The following is a 25,606-nucleotide window of genomic DNA, read 5'->3' on the forward strand; positions in this document are numbered from 1 at the left end:
ACAGGCAGGTGAGTCATATCAGGGTGTGATCAAATCTCTGCAGGAAAGTGGCCTGGAAGGGCCAAGTTTGCCTATCACTGGCCTACATAAACAGAAGATATACACATAAACACATTTTTTGCAATGATAACTCAAATGTGGTCATCAAACACATAATGATGTGACAAACATAGGTCTATGTAGTGGAGGCAGGGTATTTAAAAATAAAATGTATTATTCAAAATTAGTCTGACATCAGTGCACTTAACAGTAAACCTCACTTCACTTATTATAAATAACTGAACACAAACAGAACAAAATATATATAACTTGAATTAAGAAATTAAGCAAGGTAACTGTGTAGGACAAGCAAGATACTGCCCAACCAACAGGGGCAGGTTTATGCAGGAAGCACATCTTTTCCAAATGTAAACATCTAAAATGAATAAATAATAATAATAATTAATAATATTTTTTTTTCACAAACTCTGTGTTGTGTATTTTCTGGTAATCAAATGAACATGCAGAACTATATGCACTGACCTGTTTTTTATTTATTCATCAAAAATAAGACAAATAACATGAAATTCCGCGTTATACAGTAAATTCTGTTTTTATGATTGGATTCTGCGATTCCGTTCATGTTTTCTGCATCGCGAAAATCATACGGCCCTACTAATGTAGCATATGAATATGATAAGCTCATTGTGAGAGTAAAAGACGGGGACATTGTTGTTTATTTACTTAGCATTGAGTCTCTCCAACTAGGTGACAACGTAGCATTAAATCACCATTCAACAGACTCAAGCCACCACCGCACTGCCGTCTATTGGACTGCAGAAAGATACTAACTTTTCAATCTGCTACGTTACTGACTGTACTGACAAACTATGCTGACACCGTGTCTGCACCGCAACAGGAAACGACAAAGCGACCGTTGAAATTCATTTGAACTTTGTGTCAGCACGTCATAAATAGAATGAGCCAATGAGCCATCAGTTTACTGCATCCAGTGTAGACAACATACACTGGACGCGTGCTGCGCGATGTGATGTGACCGATGTGATAAGCATGAGTTCTGGGTGGTATAAACAGCCGGTTATATATATAAAAAAAGACAGCTCCGGTGGCCATAACACAGGCTTTAATGCGCCGCAGACGCGTGCCGTGATGCGCTGATCAGCTCTAGTCTCTAACGTCACTGAATCTGCTGTTAAAAATGAGCCATCCATTCATCATATCATCATGCAAAACTAAGAATTAGAATCATTGTAATGTGACGATCAAACATAGGTGCGGGTGGGTGGCAGGTGGATAATTTATTTGAAGTAGCGCGCTCTGCTGGACAAACTAAGTAATTATGGGTCGCCAGTAGCAAACAATGGAGCGCGCTCTGCTGGACAAACCGAGTAATCATACCATTCAGAAGTAGTGGTTGACCGATATATCGCCATGGCCGATATATCCGCCGATATTTGGCATTTTTCAAATATCGGTATCGGCCGATAAGTTTTTCTGTTTGGCCGATGTGTTCGAGGTGGGACTTTTATTTTGACGGCGCTGAGAGCGGCAGCGCCTGAGCGCACACCGCTCACATTCTCCCTCTTGTTCGCTGTCGTCGTTCAGTTCTGTCTAATACGGATAGAAGTCTGTCTAATAATCAGATAGAACTGTTAAACAAAGGAATTAAAATGTATAGTATATACAAAAAAGTATTATAATGATTGCTTTAATATTATTAGTAATAGAAAGGCAAACATTATAATACTTTCTCATTTGCCGTCAGCATTCAGCAAACACGCATTTACATAATTTAAGCAAATCTTTGAATGACTAATGAACATTTAATTTCACAAACCTTGCAAACTTGGTCGGATCCAGTTGTGAGATCTTGTGAAGCGTGCATGTGTATCCTGCATGATCGCGTGTTCTCTGTGTGACAGTCGGTCCGTGCAAATTGAATGCTGACAGGAGGAGAGTTCAGCTTCACTGGAGATGCCCGATCGACAAACTTCAAACTAAGTTAGTGATATCAAATTATGCTGCGCTTTATGCATTTGCCCACTGTCATATTCATGTCATTATCATTGCATGCTCTATGTAAGATGAGTGTTACTTTGGCTTTATTTGAAAAAATATATATGATTCCCATTTCCAATGCACACAAACTTCCCAGAATACTGAGTGCCCTGTTGGTTACAGTGTTTACTTCCTTTTTAATTTGATTTTTATTAAATATTTATTTATTTGTGAAAAATGCTTTGTATTCTAAAGTATAAGTATGTTTATTTTACACAATTATTTTTAATCCATTTTCAAATGATTTCAAATTTCTTAAATATAAATTAAAATAAATAAAATTATATCGGACTTTATATTGGCCATCGGGCTCCCTGCTTTCCAAGATATCGGCATCGGCTGTCAAAAAACCCATATCGGTCAACCACTATTCAGAAGCATTTAATCTGCGTTACATGTTTTGTAAAAAAAATGTTCATATCAGCAGCATATTCACCGATACTGATATATCGGCGACAAGCTCATATCGGCCAATAATATCGGCTAAACGATATATCGGTCGGGCTCTATAAAACATAACCAATAATCTTTGATTTATTCACAACTTCAAAATTCAAGTTTTAAAGTGTAACAGATAGGTCTCAAAAATCCATAATAATCAGTAATTTAATCCATAATTTACAGTTGGTTTATTTCCAAATTCAAGAAATCATTTTTACAAGGTCATTTATATGCTAAAAATTGACAGAATACAATTTTAGCAGATAGGCATTAGTGTAAGAAAATGACAGAATTGCAATTGTTAAAGATTTCGAAATTATGCAAATTACAGAGACAGCTTTATCTTTCTCTCTAATAAGAGAGGAAAACCGCCCATGAGAATGACAACCAGAACAAAAGAGGGCGAACACAACATCAAGACAGCCATAACAGCAAAGCTCCTTCTGATCAAACTGATCCGCGTGGATTTAACATCTTTCTAGGGACTGATGCATTCATTTGCCCTGAATTATAAGGACGTCGTTCTGTCGAGCACAGAGAGGTGAAAGCCGTAGCCATAGAGACGGGCCTCGTGTCGAACGACTCCATCTGAATGAATGCCATCTCTCTCCCTCTCCCCTTCCCTTCCTGTCTGTCATTCATTCACTTTCTCACGACACTTCAAATAATTCACACTGGTTCCTGTCCAGAGGCACACCTGTCACTCTGACAGAAAACAAGTTTCTGAAGCAGGCTGCTGAATGTCAAATGCTTTCTGTTAAAAGAACAGGCCTCTACAGGTAATGTGTAGGAGTTTAACTTTATCTACAAACATCAAGTGGAGTTTAAAAACAGTACCATATCTGTATATCGAAAAGGAAAGTAAACACAATTACATTTATTAATATTAGCATGAACTCCAAAGGTTCAACAATATGCAAAATTATTAATATGAAATGCATAAACAAACAAATGTAACAAACGCTCACTGTAAAAAAAAAAATCATAATTTTAGCTGTAAAAGACTGTAAAAACGCTACGTTAAAACCCTGTTAATTAGTTAATGGTACATCCCCTATATACAGTGAAAAACTGTAATAGACATATAGGGACATTTTACAATAAAATAATGTTAAGTTTACACTTTTTGGAAGTGAAAAATAACTTGATGTACTATAATAAAACTGTAATAAATTTAAAACTAAAACTGAACTTAAAAAATTAATAAAAACTATATAGACATAATATAGCATATATAAATAATATATACTAAAAAAATTACAAAAACACAATACAATTACTAAAACTAACTAAAATGAAAATGAAAACAGAAAATATAAAAATAAAAACTGATTCAATTTATTAATAAAAACTATAATAGTACTTAAATGATACTAAAATAACACTGGATGATATATATGTCAAATGTTGTTACTGCATTTTTTACAGTATACATTTCTGGCAACCACAGCTGCCAATTTTTTTTTAACTGTAAATTTCATATTTATTTTAAATCAGTGCAGCAAAGCTGAATAGAAATGATGACAGATGCTGAATTATAAACTTTCCCTTAAACTGACATATACTTTAATTTAAAGTCTCATTACTAAGTAAATAAACACAAATAGGGTCATAATAACACATCAACAACCCCTGCTCTGGAGAAGGGGAAAGTGTGCGTGGGATGGTTGAGCCCTCATATCATAAATGTGCTGTGACTTGTCCTCATTCCTGAAATGTATTCAGAAAAGATTGATCAACAGCAGCTGTCATATTCTCCATGAACACAGAGATGCCAAAAACACAAGTCCACAAAACTACAGAGAAATGATGTTTACACAGCACAAACACCTCCCACACCTGCTGAAATTCTATTTATAAAACTACTACTTTTATGTTTTCTGAACAAAAGCACAATATGGTGCGGGATGAGTTTCACACAGAAGTTTAAAAACTTTTAGGGACATTTCAACTCCCAACCATAGGAATGAGCAATAGAATATTAATATTAAAACAACAGTGATAATAATAATAATAATACAAAAATGTACATAATATATTTTAATTTCTTAATAATAAATGAATAGTATAAGAATCAACAACTCTTCTACCAAACAAATAAATAAATAAAGTATATATATATAAAATTGTATATATAATATACAATAAATAGTTAATTAGCATTACTGTAAGCCAGTTATGATCAATCAAATGATTATACGCATGTTTAGAGGTTTGCATTGTCATTTTACAATGCCTTTGAAAGTGGCTCATGCAATCAGAATTTGGATCGATCTTTTCTGTTTTATAAGCTACAATGAATCATTTCATTGCCACTTTCACCGCTACTTCTGTGCTGTCAAAAAGACATACGAGTCAGGCGACAGAGGTGACTTTCAGTCTTCCATATTATACCTCTGCTAATCATTATAATAATACCAAAGATCAGAAACCTTGTCTGTCTGTCTGAAATTATCTGTGACCTAACATTATGTTTACAAGCCGGAAAGCATGTAAATTGCTTTTCAAACATGCGACATGACTTCAGGAATCATTCACGTCTGTAATGCAATAATATGTGACATTACATGCCAAAGTGTCAGGAGTTTGTTCAAATCCCTCACGCTAAGCATGAGTGATAGTAATAGTGAAGTAATAGTGTTCGCCTTAGCAAACACCACCGAAAGAGCCAAAAATAGCATGTGCTGATGTGGTCCAATGTGTCTTATTAGCTCTCTTTCTCTCTCTCTCTCTCTCTCTCTCTCTCTCTCTCTCTCTCTCTCTCTCTCTCTCTCTCTCTCTCTCTCTCTCTCTCTCTCTCTCTCTCTCTCTCTCTCTCTCTCTCTCTCTCTCTCTCTCTCTCTCTCTCTCTCTCTCTCTCTCTCTCTCTCTCTCTGTGTGTGTGTGTGTGTGTGAGTGAGTGTGAGAGAGAGAGAGAGAGAGAGAGAGAGAGCGAGAGAGAGTTCCTATAGACCTACTTTCTCCTCCTCTACTTAATAGGATTTATCAGCTTCAGTCTGTGAAACACAAACACACCTGCAGTCCTGAGCCCAGGCCTTCCATTAACACGGCTAATCGGAGACCTTTAGGGAGTGGATGAACCCTTTCTACACCTACAGATCCGTATAATTTGGTTCTCATGAAAACACGTCCAGGCCTCAATGTTCCTTAAAATCAAATAAAAAAAACATGAGAAATTGTCTTTTGCATAAACATGAAGTTCATTTTTAGGAACATCAAAATAGTTTTGTGAACTTACTGGCATGACAATTATAAACATTGGACCTAAATAATCAATGTATCCATTTTATTAGTATTTAGAATTAGAATCTCAATGATTTTTGTTAAAATATTTAAATCATCATAAATTAAATTACAAAAATGTAAGCACGAACAATACTATGATGTGCAAATGTGCAAATTATATATAAATAAATATATACGTTTACTGTTCAAAAGTTTGGGGTTACATTTTTTTTTTATTCAGCAAAGGTTGCATTAAATTGATAAAAAATGACTAAAAATATTTTTAAAAATACTATGAAAAGATTTATATTATTGCAAATAAATGCTGCTCTTTTGAACTTTATTCATCAAAGAATCCTAAAAACAAACAAACAAAAAACAACAACAACAAAAAAAAACATGGTTTTCACAAAAACTATTAGGCAGCATTAACATTTTCATCATCGATAATAATCAGAAATGTTTCTTGAGCAGCAAATCAGCATATTAGAATGATTTCTGAAGATCATGTGACACTGAAGACTGGAGTAATGATGCTGAAAATTCAGCTTTGCATCAAAAGGAATAAATTACTAAAATATAATTTATAATACATTTTAAAATATATTCACATAAAATAATATTTATTTGAAATTATAATAATATAAGGTAATGTAATGTAATGTAATATGCCAAATATAGTCTCTTATTTCTTTGTGTTAATTTTGAGGTGAACTTTGACCTGGACATGTTCATGACAGGTTTCAGCTCACTCAGCTCTCTTGGGTTCACACACAAAGCACTACATCACAACATATTAAATAAACTTTATCTCTCGGAGGACTTTAGAGTCTAATAGTGAGTAAAAATGATAAATTGTTCCAAAATAGAAAATGAACAAAAACATGACCTTCCTTTAGACCTTCCATTACACTGACCTTAAATCCATCACCTTTCTAACGTCGTGAACTCACACACACTCAAACAACATTACTGTAATTCAATCCTCATGATGCACACTAATCACTTCCACTGTCATCTATACACAAATGAACACAATTATCCACGAGATGCATACCAGTCCGACAAAGGCCATTTCCACACAAACCCTTTCAGAGCCAATTATTTGAATTCGGGATGAGAATCCATGAGTTTTTGATCATACGGCTGACGTTAGTAGCTGGTCGCCCTGCATGCAATCTCAGACTTGGTATTAAATAACATTCAGGATGAATCACATTTCAAACTTAAGAGATGGAGTCTGAATCGAATTAGCGCTGGTCAGACGGCATGAGTTTGATGGTACTAATGGTCTCAAACCAACCTATGCAAAGGGCATGTATTTAGTTAAGTATATCTTGAGATGAGGTCACTAGGTGGACTGAAAACACCAACAAGCTGAGTGCAAGTCAACTGATTTTAATGCAAATGCAGATTACAGTGGTCAGTGCATCATTAATTTGATCTCATGACATGCACGGTGAATGCATTTCTGAGCTGAATTACAGTTCGCATGCAAAGCACTGATTCATGTGATTTAGAAACAGATGGAGAGAGTGGGAGAACGACAGGAGCGTGTGAAAGGCAACGTATGAAAGGTTATTGAGGGTGTAAAGAAGAAGGAGATTGTAGGACGCAGAAAGCATGTGTGGGCAGCAGGCGGAGAAATGAAAGAGTTTCTCACTGATTCTTGGGCCTCTTAAGAAGCATGTTACATGAGAGGACGACAGCCGGAAAATACTGAACAGACAAACAGAAAGAGACTGAGAGAGAGAGATGCCAGAGTAGAGATCAGAACCGATGAATACAATGTCACTGGACGCTATGTTTACATGCGAAATTTTAGGTGATGCAAACTAGAGTTTAGGCTGATGTCTAGAGAACTTTGTAGCCAATGACTCACATAATGCTTAATGATGGCAAATAACATTTGCTATATATAAATGAAGAGATATTTTACTATGCTTACTCAAAATGACTAAGAAAATTAAAAACAGAAAATGTGCAGTATCCATTTATTAAAGCTGCTGGTAAATTTTGTATTGACACAAAGCACTTCTGTAAATCAGCCGAGCGAGGAAAGTTTTTAGCCGATAATCTCAAAATAGTCAAATACTGGGCAATTAAACGGCCTGCTCGATATCAATGTATCTCAGTAATGTAAACACATTATTCAGAATATCCACTATAACGAAATATTAATTTAATCTACATATTTTGAAAGAAAGAAATACTGGATGATGCACAAATGGATGAAAATTGAAGAAATGAATAATACCCCTTTAAAAGTTTGGAGTCGCTACGATCGTTTTTGAAGTTTCTTCTGCTCACCAAGGCTGCATTTGTTTGATCAAAAAGAAAGTAAAATCAGTAATATTGTGAAATACTATAATTTGTAATAACTTGTTTCTATTTGAATATATTGTAAAATGTAATTTATTGCTGTGATCAAAGCTGAACTTTCAGTCTTCAGTGTCACATGATCCTTCAGAAATCATTCTAATATGCTGATTTGCTGCTCAAGAAACATTTCTGGTTATTATCAATGTTGAAAGAGTTGTGCTGCTGAATATTTTTGTGGAATCTGTGATTTTTAGGATTATTTGATGAACAGAAATCTCAATAGAACAGCATTTATATGGAATAGAACTCTTTTGTAGCATTTGAAATGTCTTTATTGTCACTTTTGACCAATTCAATATTTCCTTGCTGAAAAAAAAGTATTAATTTCTTTCAAAAACATCTTTTGAACGGTAGTCTAAATCAATATACAGAAAAGTGAAAGAACCATAATAGCATACATTTTGCAATTCACTGTACTCTTATCTGTTAATTTTTAATAACTGAAATGTGTAATTTTGGCACCACATCACTAAAAGAAAATTTCTAAAATAATAACTTTTCAAACAGGCTTCCCAATCACTCATTCTGCCTTGCGATTGAGATCATTTTGGTGTGCCAGGCTGCTCAAACAAATCAAATCAATGATTTGAATGTGCCACAATGTTTATATTTTTTATCAAAATTGCACACTTCAGCTTTAAGGACATTCATGAAAGATAATGACTTGATTAAATTACTGTGCCGAAGTACTAGCAATCAATCAGTGTGCATTTCCAGTATTTCCAGAAGATAGTGGGAAAAAATGTGCATCACAATATGCCGATCATGATATTTCATCAGCTGTTTAGCATACAAAACTCCTTTACATCTGAAATTAAGCTCAAAAAACTTAGCTCAAAGAGCTAAAAGATACTAAATATAAGTATGTTGTGATAAAAAGGAGCAGATATGACAATGTGAGGGGTTTTACAGGTCAAACAGAACAAACAGTGAGAGATTTCATCAATCCAGGATAACATCTCTCTTTCTTCATGCTGTCTGAAATCCTCTGTGCAACATCAGCAGATGAAGACAAAACATCAGAGCTGACGCTCAGACAGATGACACAAGCCATGACTCATAATTTCATCCATCTGATCGTCTGTTTACCTCTTTATCTATTTGCTTTCTCGCTCTTTCTCTCGCTGTGCTAAAGGACGTGCCATTTGTATCCCGAACGGTCGCGGCACCTGCAGCTTGGTGTCAGACACTATAATTCATCATCCTTAAGGAGTCACACGTCTCTCTCAGGACAGCATCTGCTGTAACCGCCAAAACCAGACAGAGAGAAACACGGCTCTTTCAACAGGGACCGAACGATTGAATGAGACCTAACAGCTTTGAACAGCACTAATGATACACCACTGTATTGGCCGGGCTGATTAATCTGCCAATTTCCTGGACAATTTGAGGTTATCGCATCAGCTGTTAACCGAGCCGCCTTGACCGTTTAACTGAAGTGTTTGTTTCTCCTAGTTCCAATTGCGAAATATACCAGCAGTCTTGCCAGTGAATAATAACCACTTTTTGTTTGAGGTTTTGAGTGCATTTTAAGTGAATATTGTGTAACATACTATTCCAAATGGTGTGTATGTCTCAATTGTCCTCATTATGTTTTGTATATTGCCATTATATCTTGTTGTTCAGAGCAGACACTGATTTCTAGAGAGCAGGATGCCTGAAGGTATAATACCAATACAACTTATAGGACACCCAAAAATGAAAATTTGCTGAAAATGTACTCACCCTCAGGCATTCCATCACTTGCTCAGCAATGGGTGCTCTGCAGTGAATGGGTGCCGTCAGAATGAGAGTCCAAACAGCTGATAAAAACATCACAATAATCCACACCACTCCAGTCCATCAGTTAACATTTCGTGAAGTGAAAATCTGTGTGTTTGTAAGACACAAATCTATCATTAATTTGTTTTTAACTTCAAACAGTTGCTTCCGGCTAAAACACGAGTCCATAATCCTGTTGTTCTTACATCAAAATCCACCCACATATTTATTTAGAGCTGTTTTGGCTTGTAAACGCTGCTTGATCTGTGCAGATTTCTCTCCTGATTCAGACCAGACCACTTTTTCACTGGAGGAAGCGTTCCGTTATTGTGGATTATGGACTTGTATTTTAGCTGAAAGCAACGGTTTGAAGTTAAAATGTCTTAATAATGTTTCTTACAAACATGCAGCTTTTGTCTTCTCCAGATGTTAACTGATGGACTGGAGTGGTGTGGATTATTGTGATGTTTTTATCAGCTGTTTGGACTCTCATTCTGACGGCACCCATTCACTGCAGAGGATCCATCGGTGAGCAAGTTATGCAATGCTACATTTCTCCAAATTTGATGAATAAACAAAGGGTAACTAAAACTTGAATTAATTTACCATAGTTATTGCCAAATAATCTCAAAAGAGACAAATATTAGCTAATTAACCTAGTTAATATACCATAGTACATTAGTGGAAATATTGTGTAAATCACGTTTTTTTTTTGCACATTACATTTTCTTATTATTAAGTTGTACTGTGCATATATCTGCACTGTATCAGTATCGTCCATTAAAACACCACCAACACACTTCACCTTTCCACAAGCATACAAAAACAAACTGCTGATATCATAAAAACTTATGTAGGGTTTCATATCAAAACACAAGCAGCAAATCAGAAAGGAGAAAAGAACATCTACTAGACGTCTAAATCTTAAAATCAAACAGCACTGAACCACATCACATCTTTCAGATTAATATAGATGCAGAGCATCAAAGTGACCTCAACGTCCTAGAATGATCAACTGGTTGATTCCAATGAAGAACTTACAAAATTATTGCACTGTTGAAAGATAAAACCCCCAAAACCTACATATTCGAGCTTTATTTGAGCATTTAAAGGTCGCCTTTCCGGTGTCCTTTAGGACAAGGAACCTCAGGCCACATCTCGTAGAAATCAACACTGATCCATGTGTTTGAATACGACACTCTCCCAAGACCGACTGCAATGTTTCTGCATGCAACAGCATGCCAATGCATCAGGACATCAGCTCCATATAAAAGCCAGCAGACACGCATGAAACAGGAGAAACTCTTACCGGAGGCTCAGGTGGCTGTGTGGATGGAGGAATGCGGGTGTGTGGTGCTGCTGACTGCTGCTGGTGTGTTACTGCAGTCCGCATGCACTCAGCAGCAGCAGCAGCAGCATCATCTTCATCTTCATCATCCTCATGAGGCTCAGTCTGGGTTTGTCTGGACAGTCCTGCTGGCGGTGCTGAAGTGGACAGCTCCTCGACTCTGTCTTGCATTCGTGTTTTACGGAGGAATGAGAAGGACAGCAGAGAACTGAGTGTCTAACTAACAGAGTAAGAGATCAGCCCCGCCGGTAAGAGCACGAGCTGTTGTCTCAATCACGCTTTACCATACTTCTCCTACTAGTAGTGCAGTACGCACAGAGGATGGAAAGTGCTGCTGTTACTTGTTACATTCGGTAGTTCTTCCTCCAGGGGGCGCGCGGTGGCTCATAAAGATGGCTCCTCCTTTGAGCTGCTTTCGAATTTAATTCAAAATGATTAGAGACATTTGTATATTAAACAGTATATTCGTTTAAAATGTTTTTTTTTTTAAATTTTAAAGCATATTAGCCGATATGATTATTGCAATTAATTCTAATTATCTTCATAAAAAATTGATTACGAAAAAAATGTCCTAGTAATCAAAATTGACTATGATTGGTCCGTCTAGAGTAGCGCTGGGAAACGTGACACGTACCACGTGACATCGATGTCTTTCCTCAAATCAAGGGTTACAAGTTACAGAAACTTACAAATTAAATAATAAACACTAAGATAAGATCACTTTAAAGAGAATAATACTGATGTATATATAGAAATAGAAAAATCACATATAATTATAATTAAAAAAGAAAAAAAAATAGAAAGAGAGGAATACCATCCTCTCTTCGCCATTCTCCGTTTGCTCTTTCTCTGTAGTATGTAGTATGCAGCGCGTTAATATTCCAGTACAGACGCAGTGCGCATGCTCATTGCTCGCGTGCTGAAATTACTGACAGGTGTGACGAGTTTTTCAGGTCGAGTCTCAGGAGGCAAACAAACAAAAGTCTATGAAAATACTAAACGTAAACACAGTACGTTTACTACTGGTATCACACTATAAGTGATTTGTTTCTGATTTATATCGAATTGCAGAGAAACACACAAGACCTGAAAGAGCCGGGGTTTTTTTATTTGAGGAGAAAGACATACAGTACAATGTTTTACCTTAAATATACAGAATGTAGGCACAAATAAATATGACAAAATCATGTTATACTTTTTTTCCTGGGCGTAGGCTGTTATACATTTTTTTCTATTGCTCTTTTTTGAGGAGATTTTTAGAAAAAAAAAAAAAGATTGCAAACAGTAGTTGTATTTTTACGTAAAAAACACCTGCTATTTATACAAAAGAGATGATGCATTTATACTCCTGTAGTAGTATAATTATGAATTCGATAAGACAATTTCAATGTCAATTTTTATTTTATTCATGTTTGCTATCCTTATTCTTAATTTAATTCAGCCTTTTTTTCTATTTGTCTCAATACTCACTGCTTGTGAAACGTGCTGAATAAAAAGTTAGCTGCCTTTCAGATGATGCATAGCCTATAAATTAAATCTGACAAGTTTCACAATCAAGAACCAGTTTGAGTTTCAGGGCTCGACAGGCATCATAAAGCTATATGACTAATAATTCAGTAATTCAGGTCATTAGGACACCACCTTCTCTCTAGTCATGTGGAGTACAAGTTAATCGAGAGTAAACCTCCTTTTCTTGCACCAGGAGCAGGATTTGAACTTGTTTAGGACTTTAAGCAAAACACCTCGGCATCTCTGCCTTCATATCTATGATCCAAACCCCATTAACACTGCAAAAAAAAGAAAAAGTTTTTTTCAAAGTTAAAACCCATGCTTTACAAAACAGGTGCTTGTAAAGCAATGCAAACACCCACTTCCTGCAATTAATAAAAGCCATTCATTCATCCATCCGAAGTCATAGGCTACACTGCCCTCTGCTGGCTAATAGCGCGATAAAGTTAAAAGGTTGAAAACATCCTGCTCTTTTAAAGAAACAGTTCACCCGATAAGGAAAATTTGCCGCAAATTTACTCACCTGCAGTCTGTCCAATAGTTTGTTTCTTCGTGGGATCAGATTTGGAGAAATGTAACATTACATCACTTACCAATGGATGCTCTGCAGTGAATGGGTGCCGTGAGAATGAGAGTCCAAACAGCTGATAAAAACATCACAATAATCCACACCACTCCAGTCCATCAGTTAACGTATTCTGAAGCAAAAAGCTGCATGTGTGTAAGAAACAAATCAATCAAGACAATTTTAACTTCAAACCGTTGCTTCCAGCTGAAATGAGTCCATAATCCATAATAATGCTTTCTGCATTGTAAAAGTCATCTTTTCTGAATCAGGAGAGAAATCTGCACAGATCAAGCACCATGAAGAAACAAACTCATCTACAACTTGGATAACCTGAGGGTGAGTACATTTCCAGCAAATGTTCATTTTTGGGTGAACTATTGCATTACCACAAACTGGCCATGTGATCCAAGACCAAATAATATTTCAAAGCATCGTATTGCATAAGACTTTATACTCTTTCAGCAATTTGCATAAAACATTTATGCACTTAATTTACAACCACGCATTACAGAATTATACAAAAGCAAAACACATTAAAGCACAGTGCATGTGCAAAAATAAACCATAATAAACCATTTTGATATTAAAATGTTGAGTAATTATCCAAAAAAAGAAAAAACTGCCCTGTTACAGTATCTTGATACTCCTTTAAATACTCATAAAGCAACAAATAGAGTCCTCCAGCATTCAAAATAAGCACATTGTGATAGGAACATTTTTTACAGACCGGGCCACACTTTATAATATGTTTCAGTTCTGTAAATTTAGGATCTCGATGAAGCGTTATGAATGCAACATATAGAGAAACCCCAGCAAAAAGTCAAATTTGATAGCAATATTAAATATACTATCAGATTTGTCTTATTTAAACAACGATGCAAACCTGTGAAGTAAATCAGAACCAATACTGATTTTCCAGCTTCAATCTTTTTCAAACTGAGGTTTCAAAGTGCATATGAACCAAAATCCATACAAATCACATGTAAATACGAATCTATAGTGTTTAGTTCCTAAACATAACAATGCCATTCTTTTCTATTATTAGGTTAATGGGAATAAAATCAACACAGAGCTCTAAATATTCCAGTTTGCTTCTGTAAAACATGACTTGATTGCGCCCTGGATGATCTGCCTTCCTGTTTACAGGTTTGTCTAATGAAGCTGAGAGAAAATCTGATGGTCCAGTAAAGCTGAAGGACTGTAATGTTCAGAAAAGTGCCGATATTTCAGTATTTCATGAGTGCAAAATGATACAACATTTGGTTCCTGCATGAAAACAGAGAGCTGCTTCCATAAATAATATATTTTCACCAACTTCCTTCTAATGATGATCATAAATTCCATGAACGATGGGACCAGATTTGATCGAGTCCTCATTCTGAAAGCCTGCAGCGTGGTTTCACACCAAAGAAAGTTTCTTTTTAAGTGCTAAAATACACTAAAACAATCAAGCGCTTGAAATGTGGATTCATGGTTGTGTCTTCTGGTGTAAAAGTGTTTCAGAAGTCAGCCTTCCAGAGAAAGATTGTGGATGAGAGAGGACCTATGAAACAAAACAAACATTTCACACAGGCTTCCACTAACTGAACTACATTAAAAGCATTTCGATGAAAGCTTACAAATATTAACGGGGTCATATGATGCTTTTTTCAAGATCATTATTTTGTGTATTTGGTGTAACAGAATATGTTGACATGCTTTAATGTTCAAAAAACACATTCTTTTTCAAATACTGTACATTATTGTAGGTCCTCTATGCCCCGCCTCTCTCAAACGCTTCGTTTTCTACAAATTCCCTCCTTCCGACAAGCGCAGTCTGCTCTGATTGGCCAGCTGACCCAGTGCATTGTGATTGGCCGAACACCGCAAGCACTCATCGGAAATGTAACGCCCCTTACCATAATCGCGAGCTTCATCTTTCAAAATAAATGTACAATCAGCTTGTAACACTCCAAAGAGAGAGGGAAACTTGAAATCGCATCATATGACCCCTTTAAATGTTTTTTTGGAATAAATTGCGAAATTGGGGTAGTTTTGGTTTCATTGCTAGTTCTGATCTGGTACCTAACTTCTTCTGGACTTCAGAACGGTCCAGATGTTGTGCTAAATCTGCAGGTTAATGAAGGGAGCGAATCCCACCACGTCCTGCAGCAGCACTAGCGCCCTCTGCAGGGGAGGCTCCACATCGATCTCCACGTTACGCCGGCGCAGAACGCCCAGACTGGACTCGGTTACGTTGTGACAGTGGTTCACTTTGAGAGACTGCAGTTTGGGGCAGTACTCTGCTAACGTCCTAAATACACAAATAAACAAAAGAGTTAATGAAAAGCTCGGTTTGCAGTAAATGCTGCTCCGTGTAAACTCATATCTATAATTGTTCGGAGCTTAGGCTGCTTATAATGTGAGTTTGAGAACGCAACATCCGCCAAACATCTTCCCAAACTTTATAGATGGGCTGTTGTCAACAAAAGAGAAGCTTTAATCTCTTGCAGTTTTCCACTAAATTAAAAGCTTGATGGTTTAACATTTAAGAATTAAGAAATGAATACAGCCATAAATATTAGTATTTATATTTTATAGTTGTACTGTAATATGAAATGAATATTATTATGTTATTTTTTCTTAAACACTTTATTTTAGAGTGAAATATTACAAAAGCAATATCTCTTTAATATTTTAATGTATAAATAATAATATTCAATAAATAGTAACAACATTTAGTAATTCATTTTATTAAATCATATTAAATCATTTAGTAATAATCATAAAAATTGTTATTTTATAGTCTTTGTTTTTTCTTACATATTAAATGTATATTATTTTACAGTAAAGTATTAATAGCAATATTTTTATAATTTAATATTTCCATGTAATAATAATAATAAATACACAATACATCATATTTTTAATAGTTGTACTGTAATATGAAATTAATGTTATATTATTTTACACTTTATTTTACAGAGAAATATTACAAAAGCAGTATTTTTTTAATATTTTCATTTATCAATAATAATAAATATTCAATAAATAGCAACAGTACAACTGTTTTAAATAATTGAATAATAATAATAATAAGACTAATAATAATATTTTTTAATTTATGGTCACTGAATTGATAGCAATATTTCTTATTTTGTAATATTTCTATGTAATAATAATAATAATAAATACACAATAAATAATAGTAATAATAACACTAAATAAAAATAAGCAGTAACAAGAAGAAATAATAATTCATATTAGCACTAAATAACATTTAGCATTTTTAGTACTTTAATTTAGTAATAATAGTAACAACAACAATAACATTTATTTATATTATTACTACTATATTAGTATAGTAAATAACATGCATTTTGTATGATCCCTCTTATTTTGGTCAAATAATTAACATTTTGCAAATACTGCAAAGTGTATGTAAAATTTTGACCAGAACTGTATGTGTACGATCACAAAAATGTTGAATGCAGCTCAATGTTTTCCTTCGATCATGCAGCCCTAATCAGATAGGAGTTTTAAAATAGCTAGCTACACCTTATCCACACACGGCACACCTGATGGCTTCATTTCTCACTCGCAGGCACCCCGTGAGGTCCAGCTTCTCCAGCTCTCTGCACTTTTTGGCCACCTCCTCCACCGTGGTGTCTGTGATGTTGGCGTTAACAGCCACGGAGAGCGAGCGCAGCGCCGGACACTTCCCCGCCAGGTAGCACACGGCCTCGTCCTTCAGCTGTCTGCAGGCGGTGACGTCCAGCGAGCGCAGGTCCGAGCAGTGATCGGCCAGGCTGCGCAGAGCCAGACTGTCCACCCACTCGCAGTGCGCCAGGCTCAGGTGCTGCAGCCGCGGTCAGCTCAGAGACACAGCCACCAGCGCGTGACGGCTCAGGTGAACGCAGCCGCGCATGTCCACACGCAGCAGGTGCTGGTTCTGACCAATCACCGGCAGCAGCTCTTTGTCCGTGATCCAATCAGAGCAGTTGCTGACGCAGAGGTGGTGGAGAACTTGATTGTGGCGAAGCATTGAGCAAAAGGCTTCTTTAGGAATGTGAGGCCCCGTCTGAGGAGAAACACAGGAACGAAAGTATGCGAGTTTGATGAAATATCTGCCCAATATTTCAGCAGCCTTGGATCTGATACAGTGGTACAATATAAAACAACTGATACACACATTATATACGTGTCTCACAAAAGTTTATTTTTTAGAAATTTATACTTTTATTTAGCAAGGATGCATTCAATTGATCAAGAGCAATGAAGGAGAAAACTCAGCTTTGCATCACAGGAATAAATGACATTTTACAATATATTCAAATAGTTATTTTAAATTGTAAAAATCCACAATATTACAATTTTTACTGTATTTTTCATCAAATTAATGCAGCCTTGGTAAACAGAAGAGACTTTTCAAAAAATAAAAATTAAATAAAAAAATTAATTAAAATCTTACCAGCCTCAAACTTTTGAACAATAGTGTATATTATATTATATTTATTTTATTATATTACTTAAAATAAAATTGGTTAATTCCACAAATTTAAAATATATACAAATTAGAGATACAGCATTATTAAAATTCTGCCAATACCGATTAAACTATAATTATTTTGATAACCAAAAAATAGCCTGTGTTAAAATTCTAGAGTATTTTCTATAATTGAACAAAAAATAACAGTAAAAAATAAAATCAATTGTTTTAAATGTTGTTTTAAAAGTGAATTTAGGTATCAACGTTATAATATAGTATGCAAAATGCATAATAATTTTAACAGTGTTTTTAACTTAAAATAATAAGACTTTAAATGAGTGTTAGATGATGGCAAATTAACAAGCACAATTAAAAATATCCATCATTAACTGTTAAAAATTCTAATATCAGCCAATAAAATTACACACTACATTTAAAAAGTTTGGGGTCAGTAAGGAGACATTAAATTGATCAAACTTAACAGTAAAACATTTACAGTGTAACTGCACAATTTATAATTAATAGGAAAACATCACAGAAATCAATTACATTTTAAAATATATTCAAATGCAAAAAAAAAGAAAAAAAGAAATTGTAATGATATTTCACATATAATAATATTGATATAATATTTACTGTATTTTTTTATATTTACTGTGCAGAAGAGACTCTAACTGACCCTAAACGTTTGTATGGTATTGTATAATACAACCCTAATACAAATATATAAGTTGTTTGAGAAAGCAGGGAGCGCTTCAAACTGTCAAACAGACTTATACACACCAAGAATACTTGTGCATTTCATCTGAAAGTAAATACTACAGGTGCAAAAGTGTTTTTCCTCACCTGCACGGGGTCAAACTTGCGGCAGTTGGCCAGATACACCTGGATGAGAGAACGAAAGCTCTTGCTGACGCACTGCAGGCTGACCAGGTGACGCAGCGGCAGGTAACAGAACACGTGTGTAACTAACACATCCTCCCACGGCAGGTCCAGCAGCTGACATCTGTCACAAAACTCACACCTCAATCACAAATCTGCTCACCAGTGGATGCTCTGCAGTGAATGGGTGCCGTCAGAACGAGAGTCCAAACAGCTGATAAAAACATCACAATAATCCACAAGTAATCCACACCACTCCAGTCCATCAGTTAATGTCTTGAGAAGTGAAAAGCTGTGTGTTTGTAAGAAACAAATACATCATTAAGACGTTTTAACTTGAAACCGGCTAAAATTCGAGTCCATAATCCATAACAATGTTTCCTCCAGTAAAAAAGTGGTCTGGTCTGAACCAGGAGATAAATCTGCACTGATCAAGCACTGTTTAGAAGCCAAAACAGCTCTAAACAAATATATGGATGGATTTTGATGTGAGAAACAACAGGAGATGGACTTTTTCACTGGAGGAAGCGTTATTATGGATTATGGACTCGTATTTCAGTTACAAAAATCTTGATGATAGATTTGTTTCTTACAAACATGCAGCTTTTCTCTTCACAAGATGTTAACTGATGGACTGGAGTGGTGTGGATTATTGTGATGTTTTTATCAGCTGTTTGGACTCTCATTCTGACGGCACCCATTCACTGCAGAGGATCCATTGGTGAGCAAGTGATGCAATGCTACATTTCTCCAAATCTGATGAAGAAACAAACTCGTCTACATCTTGGATGGCTTGGCGGTGAGTAAATTTTCATTTTTGGGTGAACTATTCCTTTAACACGCATGCGCACAAAACAACACAGCAATTGTCTTATGTATACACTGCTATAAACGTGACAACTATTTTTAACATGCATATGCACCCACTGTATCACAGAAAATCAGTGTTTATATGGACAGCGCAGACAGATGAATAAAACACCTCGTTTAACTGCGGCTTGCATGCATTGACTGGATGGATCTCTGAAGGCAAACGTCTGTTTATGTGCATGCAAGTCAAAGAAACGCGCGTTTTTCCGAATCCGTGCTTAAATGAAATATACCTGTGGCTTTGGCTTTGCGTGCGTTCATCAGGTTTTTGATCCATGCTGATACTGTCCTGTGATCCGCGCACATTATTTATCATGATTGATAAACAGCTGACCGGCTCATCCGGGTTCTGCTGCTACGGATGCAACAATACGTCGGTGACTCACTGCTGCCATCTAACAACCTGGAAGGAGAAGTGGTGCATATAAGTTTGGATACACGTCTGGTCTAGATAGACAGACAATAACAGATAGATAGACAGGCAAACAGACAGACCGATCGTTGTGTATGTATGTGTGATAAATAGATACCAACAAACAGGTCTTCAAATATCTACACGAGTAAAATTACTCAAAAATAAAGTTTAGGGTGACCATAGGTCTTTAAAAAACAATTTTTGTAATTATCTGATACCAAAAACCTTTAGTAAACGCACAAATGTTTTTGTTTTATGTACACTACCAGTCAAAAGTTTTTGAAAAGTCCGATTTTTAATGTTTTTTTTTTTTTAAGAATACCCTTCTGCTCACCAAGCCTGCATTTATTTGATCCAAAATACAGCAAAAGCAGTAATATTGTGAAATATTTTTACTATTTAAAATAATTGTTTTCTCTTTGAATATATTTTAAAATGTAATTTATTCCTGTGATCAATTACTACAGGCTTCAGAGTCACATGAAATCATGCCGGAATCATTCTGATATGCTGATTTAGTGCTCAAGAAACATTTATTATTATTATTAATGCTGAAAATAATGCTTAATAATTTTGTGGAAACCATTATACATTTTTCAGCATTGTTTGATTAATAGAATGTTTAAAAATGATCCTTCAGAAATCATTCTAATATGCTGATTTGCTGCTGATTTTGATCATTTCTAGATTAATCAAAAACAAACCTGATTCATCAGCTGCTTTTCTGGAGCGCTACTGTTGACCAATGACACAATCACAATTACCAGACCATTGAAATGAGGAAACTCACATGACCATCAGGTCAGCATACCTTTGCAAACGTGGGACAAAAAATGACCGGCTCCAAAACAATAGAGTCATCCATGCAGAACCTCTGCTGAGCCAAGAGATACAGAAGGCTGCATGAAACACAGCCAAGAGCCACAGGTTACTGCGGACAGTCACTCTAACGCACAAGAACACAAAAAACTGAGAATTTACAGCAAATATGGCTGTAAATTCAGTGTATGATTTCAGCATGGAGACCCTGGAGAGAAAGGCCGCTCCACTCAGCATCTTCAGCGGAAGAGTTCTTCTCATTGTGAATGTGGCAACCTTCTGAGGGTCCACCGTTGAAGAGGTAACTGTAAAGATGTGATCTTTTTCAACCATTTTCAACAAACATTTAATGTGGTGTAATCATCATTTAAAAAACATTGAACTTATTTTTTTTTTATATTTGTAAAATAAGAAATAAAATAAATGAATAAGTAATATGTTAATATTCTGTACAGTATCACAGGATGAATGCACTCATGGACATGTATGGAGGCCTGAACTTCACTGTGCTTGGATTCCCCTGCAATCAGTTTGGCCTGCAGGCACCTGGTAAGAGCCGTCATCTTATTTACTGGTTCAGTGTTCATGCAACAATCCATAGAATCTAGGATTGTACAGTATATTTATTAAATAAGGCAGACTGGGGCTAGTTGTCACACAGGGAAACTGTCACATCTGTATGATGGTTTTGAACACCTAGCTATAAAAACCTGATTTTTATTTTAATTTTTTTCCAAATACACTACTATTATTTATTTATTTACTTTTTAAAAGAAATTAATACTTCTATTCAGCAAGGACGCATTCAATTGCATTAAATAATAAATGTGACCCTGGAGCACAAAAGCAGTCTTAAGTCGCTGGGGTATATTTGTAGCAATAGCCAACAATACATTGTATGGGTCAAAATTATAGATTTTTCTTTTATGCCAAAAATCATTAGGATATTAAGTAAAGATCATGTTCCATTTCCTACCGTACATATATTAAAACTTAATTTTTGATTAGTAATATGCATTGCTAAGAACTTCATTTGGACAACTTTAAAGGCGATTTTCTCAATATTTAGATTTTTTTGCACCCTCAGATTCCAGATTTTCAAATAGTTGTATCTCAGCCAAATATTGTCCTATCCTAACAAAACCACACATCAAGCTTATTTATTCAGCTTTCAGATGATGTATAAATCTCAATTTCGGAAAATTGACCCTTATGACTGCATGGTTTTGTGCTCCAGGGTCACATATATATCTATTTCATATAAATGTTGTTCTTTTAAACTTTCTATTCATCAAAGAGTCCTGGAAAAAAAATATAAATAAATAAATGAATCACAGTTCCACAAAAATATGAAGCAGCACAACTGTTTCAACATTGATAATAACCAGAAAGGTTTCTTGAGCAGCAAATCAGTATATGAGAATGATTTCTGAAGATCATGTGACACTGAAGACTGGAGGAATGATGCTGAAAATTCAGCTTTGATCACAGGAATAAATTAGATTTTACAATATATACACATATAAAATATTTAAAATTGCAATAATATTTCACAATTTTATGGTTTTTACTGTATTTTTGATCAATTAAATGCAGCCTTGGTGAGCAGAGGAGATTTCTTTAAAAATAAAAAAATAAAATAAAAATGAAGAAATCTTACTCCAAACAAACGTTAGAGTACATTCTGATTTACTTCTGAGCAATTACTTTAAAACTTGAAGATCATCAGTAACATATTTCACCCTACTCTTCTCCAGAGGAGAACCATGAAACCCTGAATGTTTTGCAGTATGTGAGACCAGGACGAGGGTTCCTCCCAAAGTTCCCCATCTTCAGCAGGATTGAGGTGAACGGCTCTGATGAACATCCTCTATACGCCTACCTGAAGGTACTAAAAAAATACACTTTTCTTCCCCCCAGACTCTCATTTTAAATGCATAAATGTGAATGTAGATTTACTGTAAACAATTTCAGTTTAAGTCAGTTGAATTCAGTTCTAGCAAAGGAAACAGCTAGATGCCATGAGCTTGTTCTTCTAGGAAACTCTGCCGTTTGTTAACCCAGTCATTGGAGACATCAGGAAGCTCTACTGGTCTCCCATTAAGGCCAATGACATCCGATGGAACTTCGAGAAGTTTCTCATCACCGCAGACGGAGTTCCTTACAGAAGGTAACAAATTCAGGCTAATTTGCATTTCATGTCCAAAATAAAAGAAGAAGTGTGGAGTGACCCTACACAAATATATGAGCACTGAATGCCATGATTGACCAATCAGAATCAAGTATTTCACAGAGCGATGTAATAAATGAAAACAATTAGCATCTGTAACGCTGCTGAATTGTGTATTTTAGGTATAACCCCCATTGTCCATTTGAAGAGGTGGAGCGGGACATTGCAACACTTCTGCAGGGAAGACATTTATCATAAGCAGCTCTCTGATTATGATTTAGCTCTGGATTGATTCAGATTCAGGTTATTCCTCTTTCCTAGATCCGATCAGATTCAATCAGTCTGTCAATGAGTGAATCTCAAGAAACCTGCCATGAAAATATCTCAAACATATTTCACTTCAAAGTCAATTGAAAAAAATAAGGATATATATATATATATATATATTTTTTTTATTATAGGATCATTATTACTTTCTCAATTCTGACATGATTTTCAATTAAGACCAATTAAGGAAATTTTCCCCCAAATTGTTGTAATTTCAAAATAATTATATATTATTTAAATTGTAAACGAATTTATACACTGCGGTATTATTTGTTATATTTATGCTGATTTAATAATAATAATAATAATAATAATAATAATAATAATAATAATAATAATAAATATTTGGCAGAATGTGTAATTGTCATAAAAATAAATTGCACACAAATTTTAATAGTCCTAAAATTGTCTTAATTTTCTTTCTAAAATTATAATACATTTTTCCTTTATTGTAATTTTAAAATAATTATATTATTTAAATTGTAAATAATTTATACATTGTGGTATTATTTGTTATATTCATGCTGATTTAATAATAATAATGAAACAAATACTTGGCAGAAAATGTGTAATTGTCATAAAAATAAATTGCACAAAAATTTTAATAGTCCTAAAACTGGCTTCATTTTCTTTCTAAAATTAGAATTCATTTTTATTTTATTGTAATTTCAAAATAATTATATATTATTTAAATTGTAAAGAATTTATACATTGTGGTATTATTTGTTATATTTATGTTGATTTAATAAAAAATAAAAGATTTGGCAGAATGTGTGTAATTGTCATGAAAATAAATTAAACAAAACATTTAATATTCCTACAATAGGCTTCATGTTTTTTTTTTTAATTATATTTAAATTTATTTTATTGTAATTCCAAAATAATTATACATTATTTACAACAAAACAAACAACAACAAAAAACAAACAAACATTGTGGTATTATTTGTTATATTTATGCTTATTTAATTAAAAATTATAATAATAAAATGGAAGAATATGTGCAGTTGTCATGAATAGACATTTTAAAAATGAATAGTCCTAAAACAGGCTTCATTTTTTTTTTTTTTTTTAAATTATAATTATTTGTGTTTCTTTTGATTTTAGGGTGAAATATTACTTGATTATCTCTTTATTTATTTTTTAATGTTTCATGAGATTCATCCCATCACAGTCAGACTTATCTGCACAGATTTCAAAATTCTAAACCTCTCAGAGTTCCATCTCTTCAGCCGCATTATGGGTCTACAGAAAGGCTTTAGGTTGTGATTCTGGACCAATCTGCACAGTTTTTTCTCTAAAGCATGTCTTCTTCAGTGCGGCGGTACAGTGACGATCCCTCAGTAAATGCCGTCCGGCAGCTGAGCTGGATCTGATGGGGAAGAGTGGATCTGATCTTTAGTGCATTCACTCAGATCTGCTCCTGACCCGAGACGCCCGCTGAGACCAGAGACCCGCAGAACACTAATACCATGATAACTGCAGGAACAGCGAAGATGTTTTTAACTCTACAGGTGTACTTCTGCTTTATTCTGAAAAATTCATTCATATAGCACACAATAGGCTTCATGTTTTTTTTTTAAATTATATTTAAATGTATTTTATTGTAATTCCAAAATAATTATACATTATTTACAACAAAACAAACAACAACAAAAAACAAACAAACAAACAAACATTGTGGTATTATTTGTTATATTTATGCTTATTTAATTAAAAATTATAATAATAAAATGGAAGAATATGTGCAGTTGTCATGAATAGACATTTTAAAAATGAATAGTCCTAAAACAGGCTTCATTTTTTTTTTTTTTTTTAAATTATAATTATTTGTGTTTCTTTTGATTTTAGGGTGAAATATTACTTGATTATCTCTTTATTTATTTTTTAATGTTTCATGAGATTCATCCCATCACAGTCAGACTTATCTGCACAGATTTCAAAATTCTAAACCTCTCAGAGTTCCATCTCTTCAGCCGCATTATGGGTCTACAGAAAGGCTTTAGGTTGTGATTCTGGACCAATCTGCACAGTTTTTTCTCTAAAGCATGTCTTCTTCAGTGCGGCGGTACAGTGACGATCCCTCAGTAAATGCCGTCCGGCAGCTGAGCTGGATCTGATGGGGAAGAGTGGATCTGATCTTTAGTGCATTCACTCAGATCTGCTCCTGACCCGAGACGCCCGCTGAGAGCAGAGACCCCGCAAACACTGTTACCATGATAACTGCAGGAACAGTAAAGATGATTTTAACTCTACAGGTGTACCGCTGATTTATTTGGATGCTGAAACTCATTCATATAGCACAATTAAAGAAAGTTTAAATGTGAAACTAAAATAAATGATTAAACTGAGACCTGTCCAATA

General features: G+C 34.9%; 2 protein-coding genes and 1 pseudogene across 3 annotated transcripts in view; 1 reads left to right on the forward strand and 2 right to left on the reverse strand.

The window, feature by feature from the left end:
- Nucleotides 1-11,422, reverse strand: part of LOC107666723 (uncharacterized) — a 55,137-nt gene extending 43,715 nt beyond the window's left edge. The window contains exon 1 of the mRNA XM_016458159.1: nucleotides 11,177-11,422. The gene's annotated coding sequence lies outside the window, so the exon portion shown is untranslated. The remainder of the gene's footprint in view (nucleotides 1-11,176) is intronic.
- A 2,481-nt stretch (nucleotides 11,423-13,903) lies between these two features.
- LOC107666805 (F-box/LRR-repeat protein 15-like) lies at nucleotides 13,904-19,853 on the reverse strand (annotated as a pseudogene).
- Nucleotides 19,854-20,857: 1,004 nt separating this feature from the next.
- Nucleotides 20,858-24,697, forward strand: gpx9 (glutathione peroxidase 9). 2 transcript variants are annotated; one of them, XM_016458327.1, is made up of 5 exons: nucleotides 20,858-21,047; nucleotides 21,202-21,295; nucleotides 22,504-22,634; nucleotides 22,786-22,916; nucleotides 24,546-24,697. In XM_016458327.1, exons 2-5 carry the CDS (start codon nucleotides 21,211-21,213, stop codon nucleotides 24,616-24,618), a joined length of 420 nt encoding a protein of 139 aa, XP_016313813.1. In that variant the 5' UTR covers nucleotides 20,858-21,047; nucleotides 21,202-21,210; the 3' UTR covers nucleotides 24,619-24,697. The 2 variants fall into 2 exon arrangements, with proteins under 2 accessions (XP_016313813.1, XP_016313805.1); XM_016458319.1 differs by lacking the exon at nucleotides 24,546-24,697 and adding an exon at nucleotides 23,099-23,445.
- Nucleotides 24,698-25,606: the final 909 nt, after the last annotated feature.

This window comes from Sinocyclocheilus anshuiensis, unplaced genomic scaffold, assembly GCF_001515605.1.
Source record: "Sinocyclocheilus anshuiensis isolate Anshui unplaced genomic scaffold, SAMN03320099.WGS_v1.1 scaffold1500, whole genome shotgun sequence".
NCBI lineage: Eukaryota > Metazoa > Chordata > Actinopteri > Cypriniformes > Cyprinidae > Sinocyclocheilus > Sinocyclocheilus anshuiensis.

Excerpts from the sequence above, each read along its gene's own strand:
- gpx9 (XM_016458319.1), top strand. The coding sequence starts at position 21,211 with ATGAATGCACTCATGGACATGTATGGAGGCCTGAACTTCACTGTGCTT. Across the intron at positions 22,635-22,785 it reads CTCTATACGCCTACCTGAAG|GAAACTCTGCCGTTTGTTAA; the intron begins GTACTAAAAAAA and ends TTGTTCTTCTAG. Across the intron at positions 22,917-23,098 it reads GACGGAGTTCCTTACAGAAG|GTATAACCCCCATTGTCCAT; the intron begins GTAACAAATTCA and ends TGTGTATTTTAG.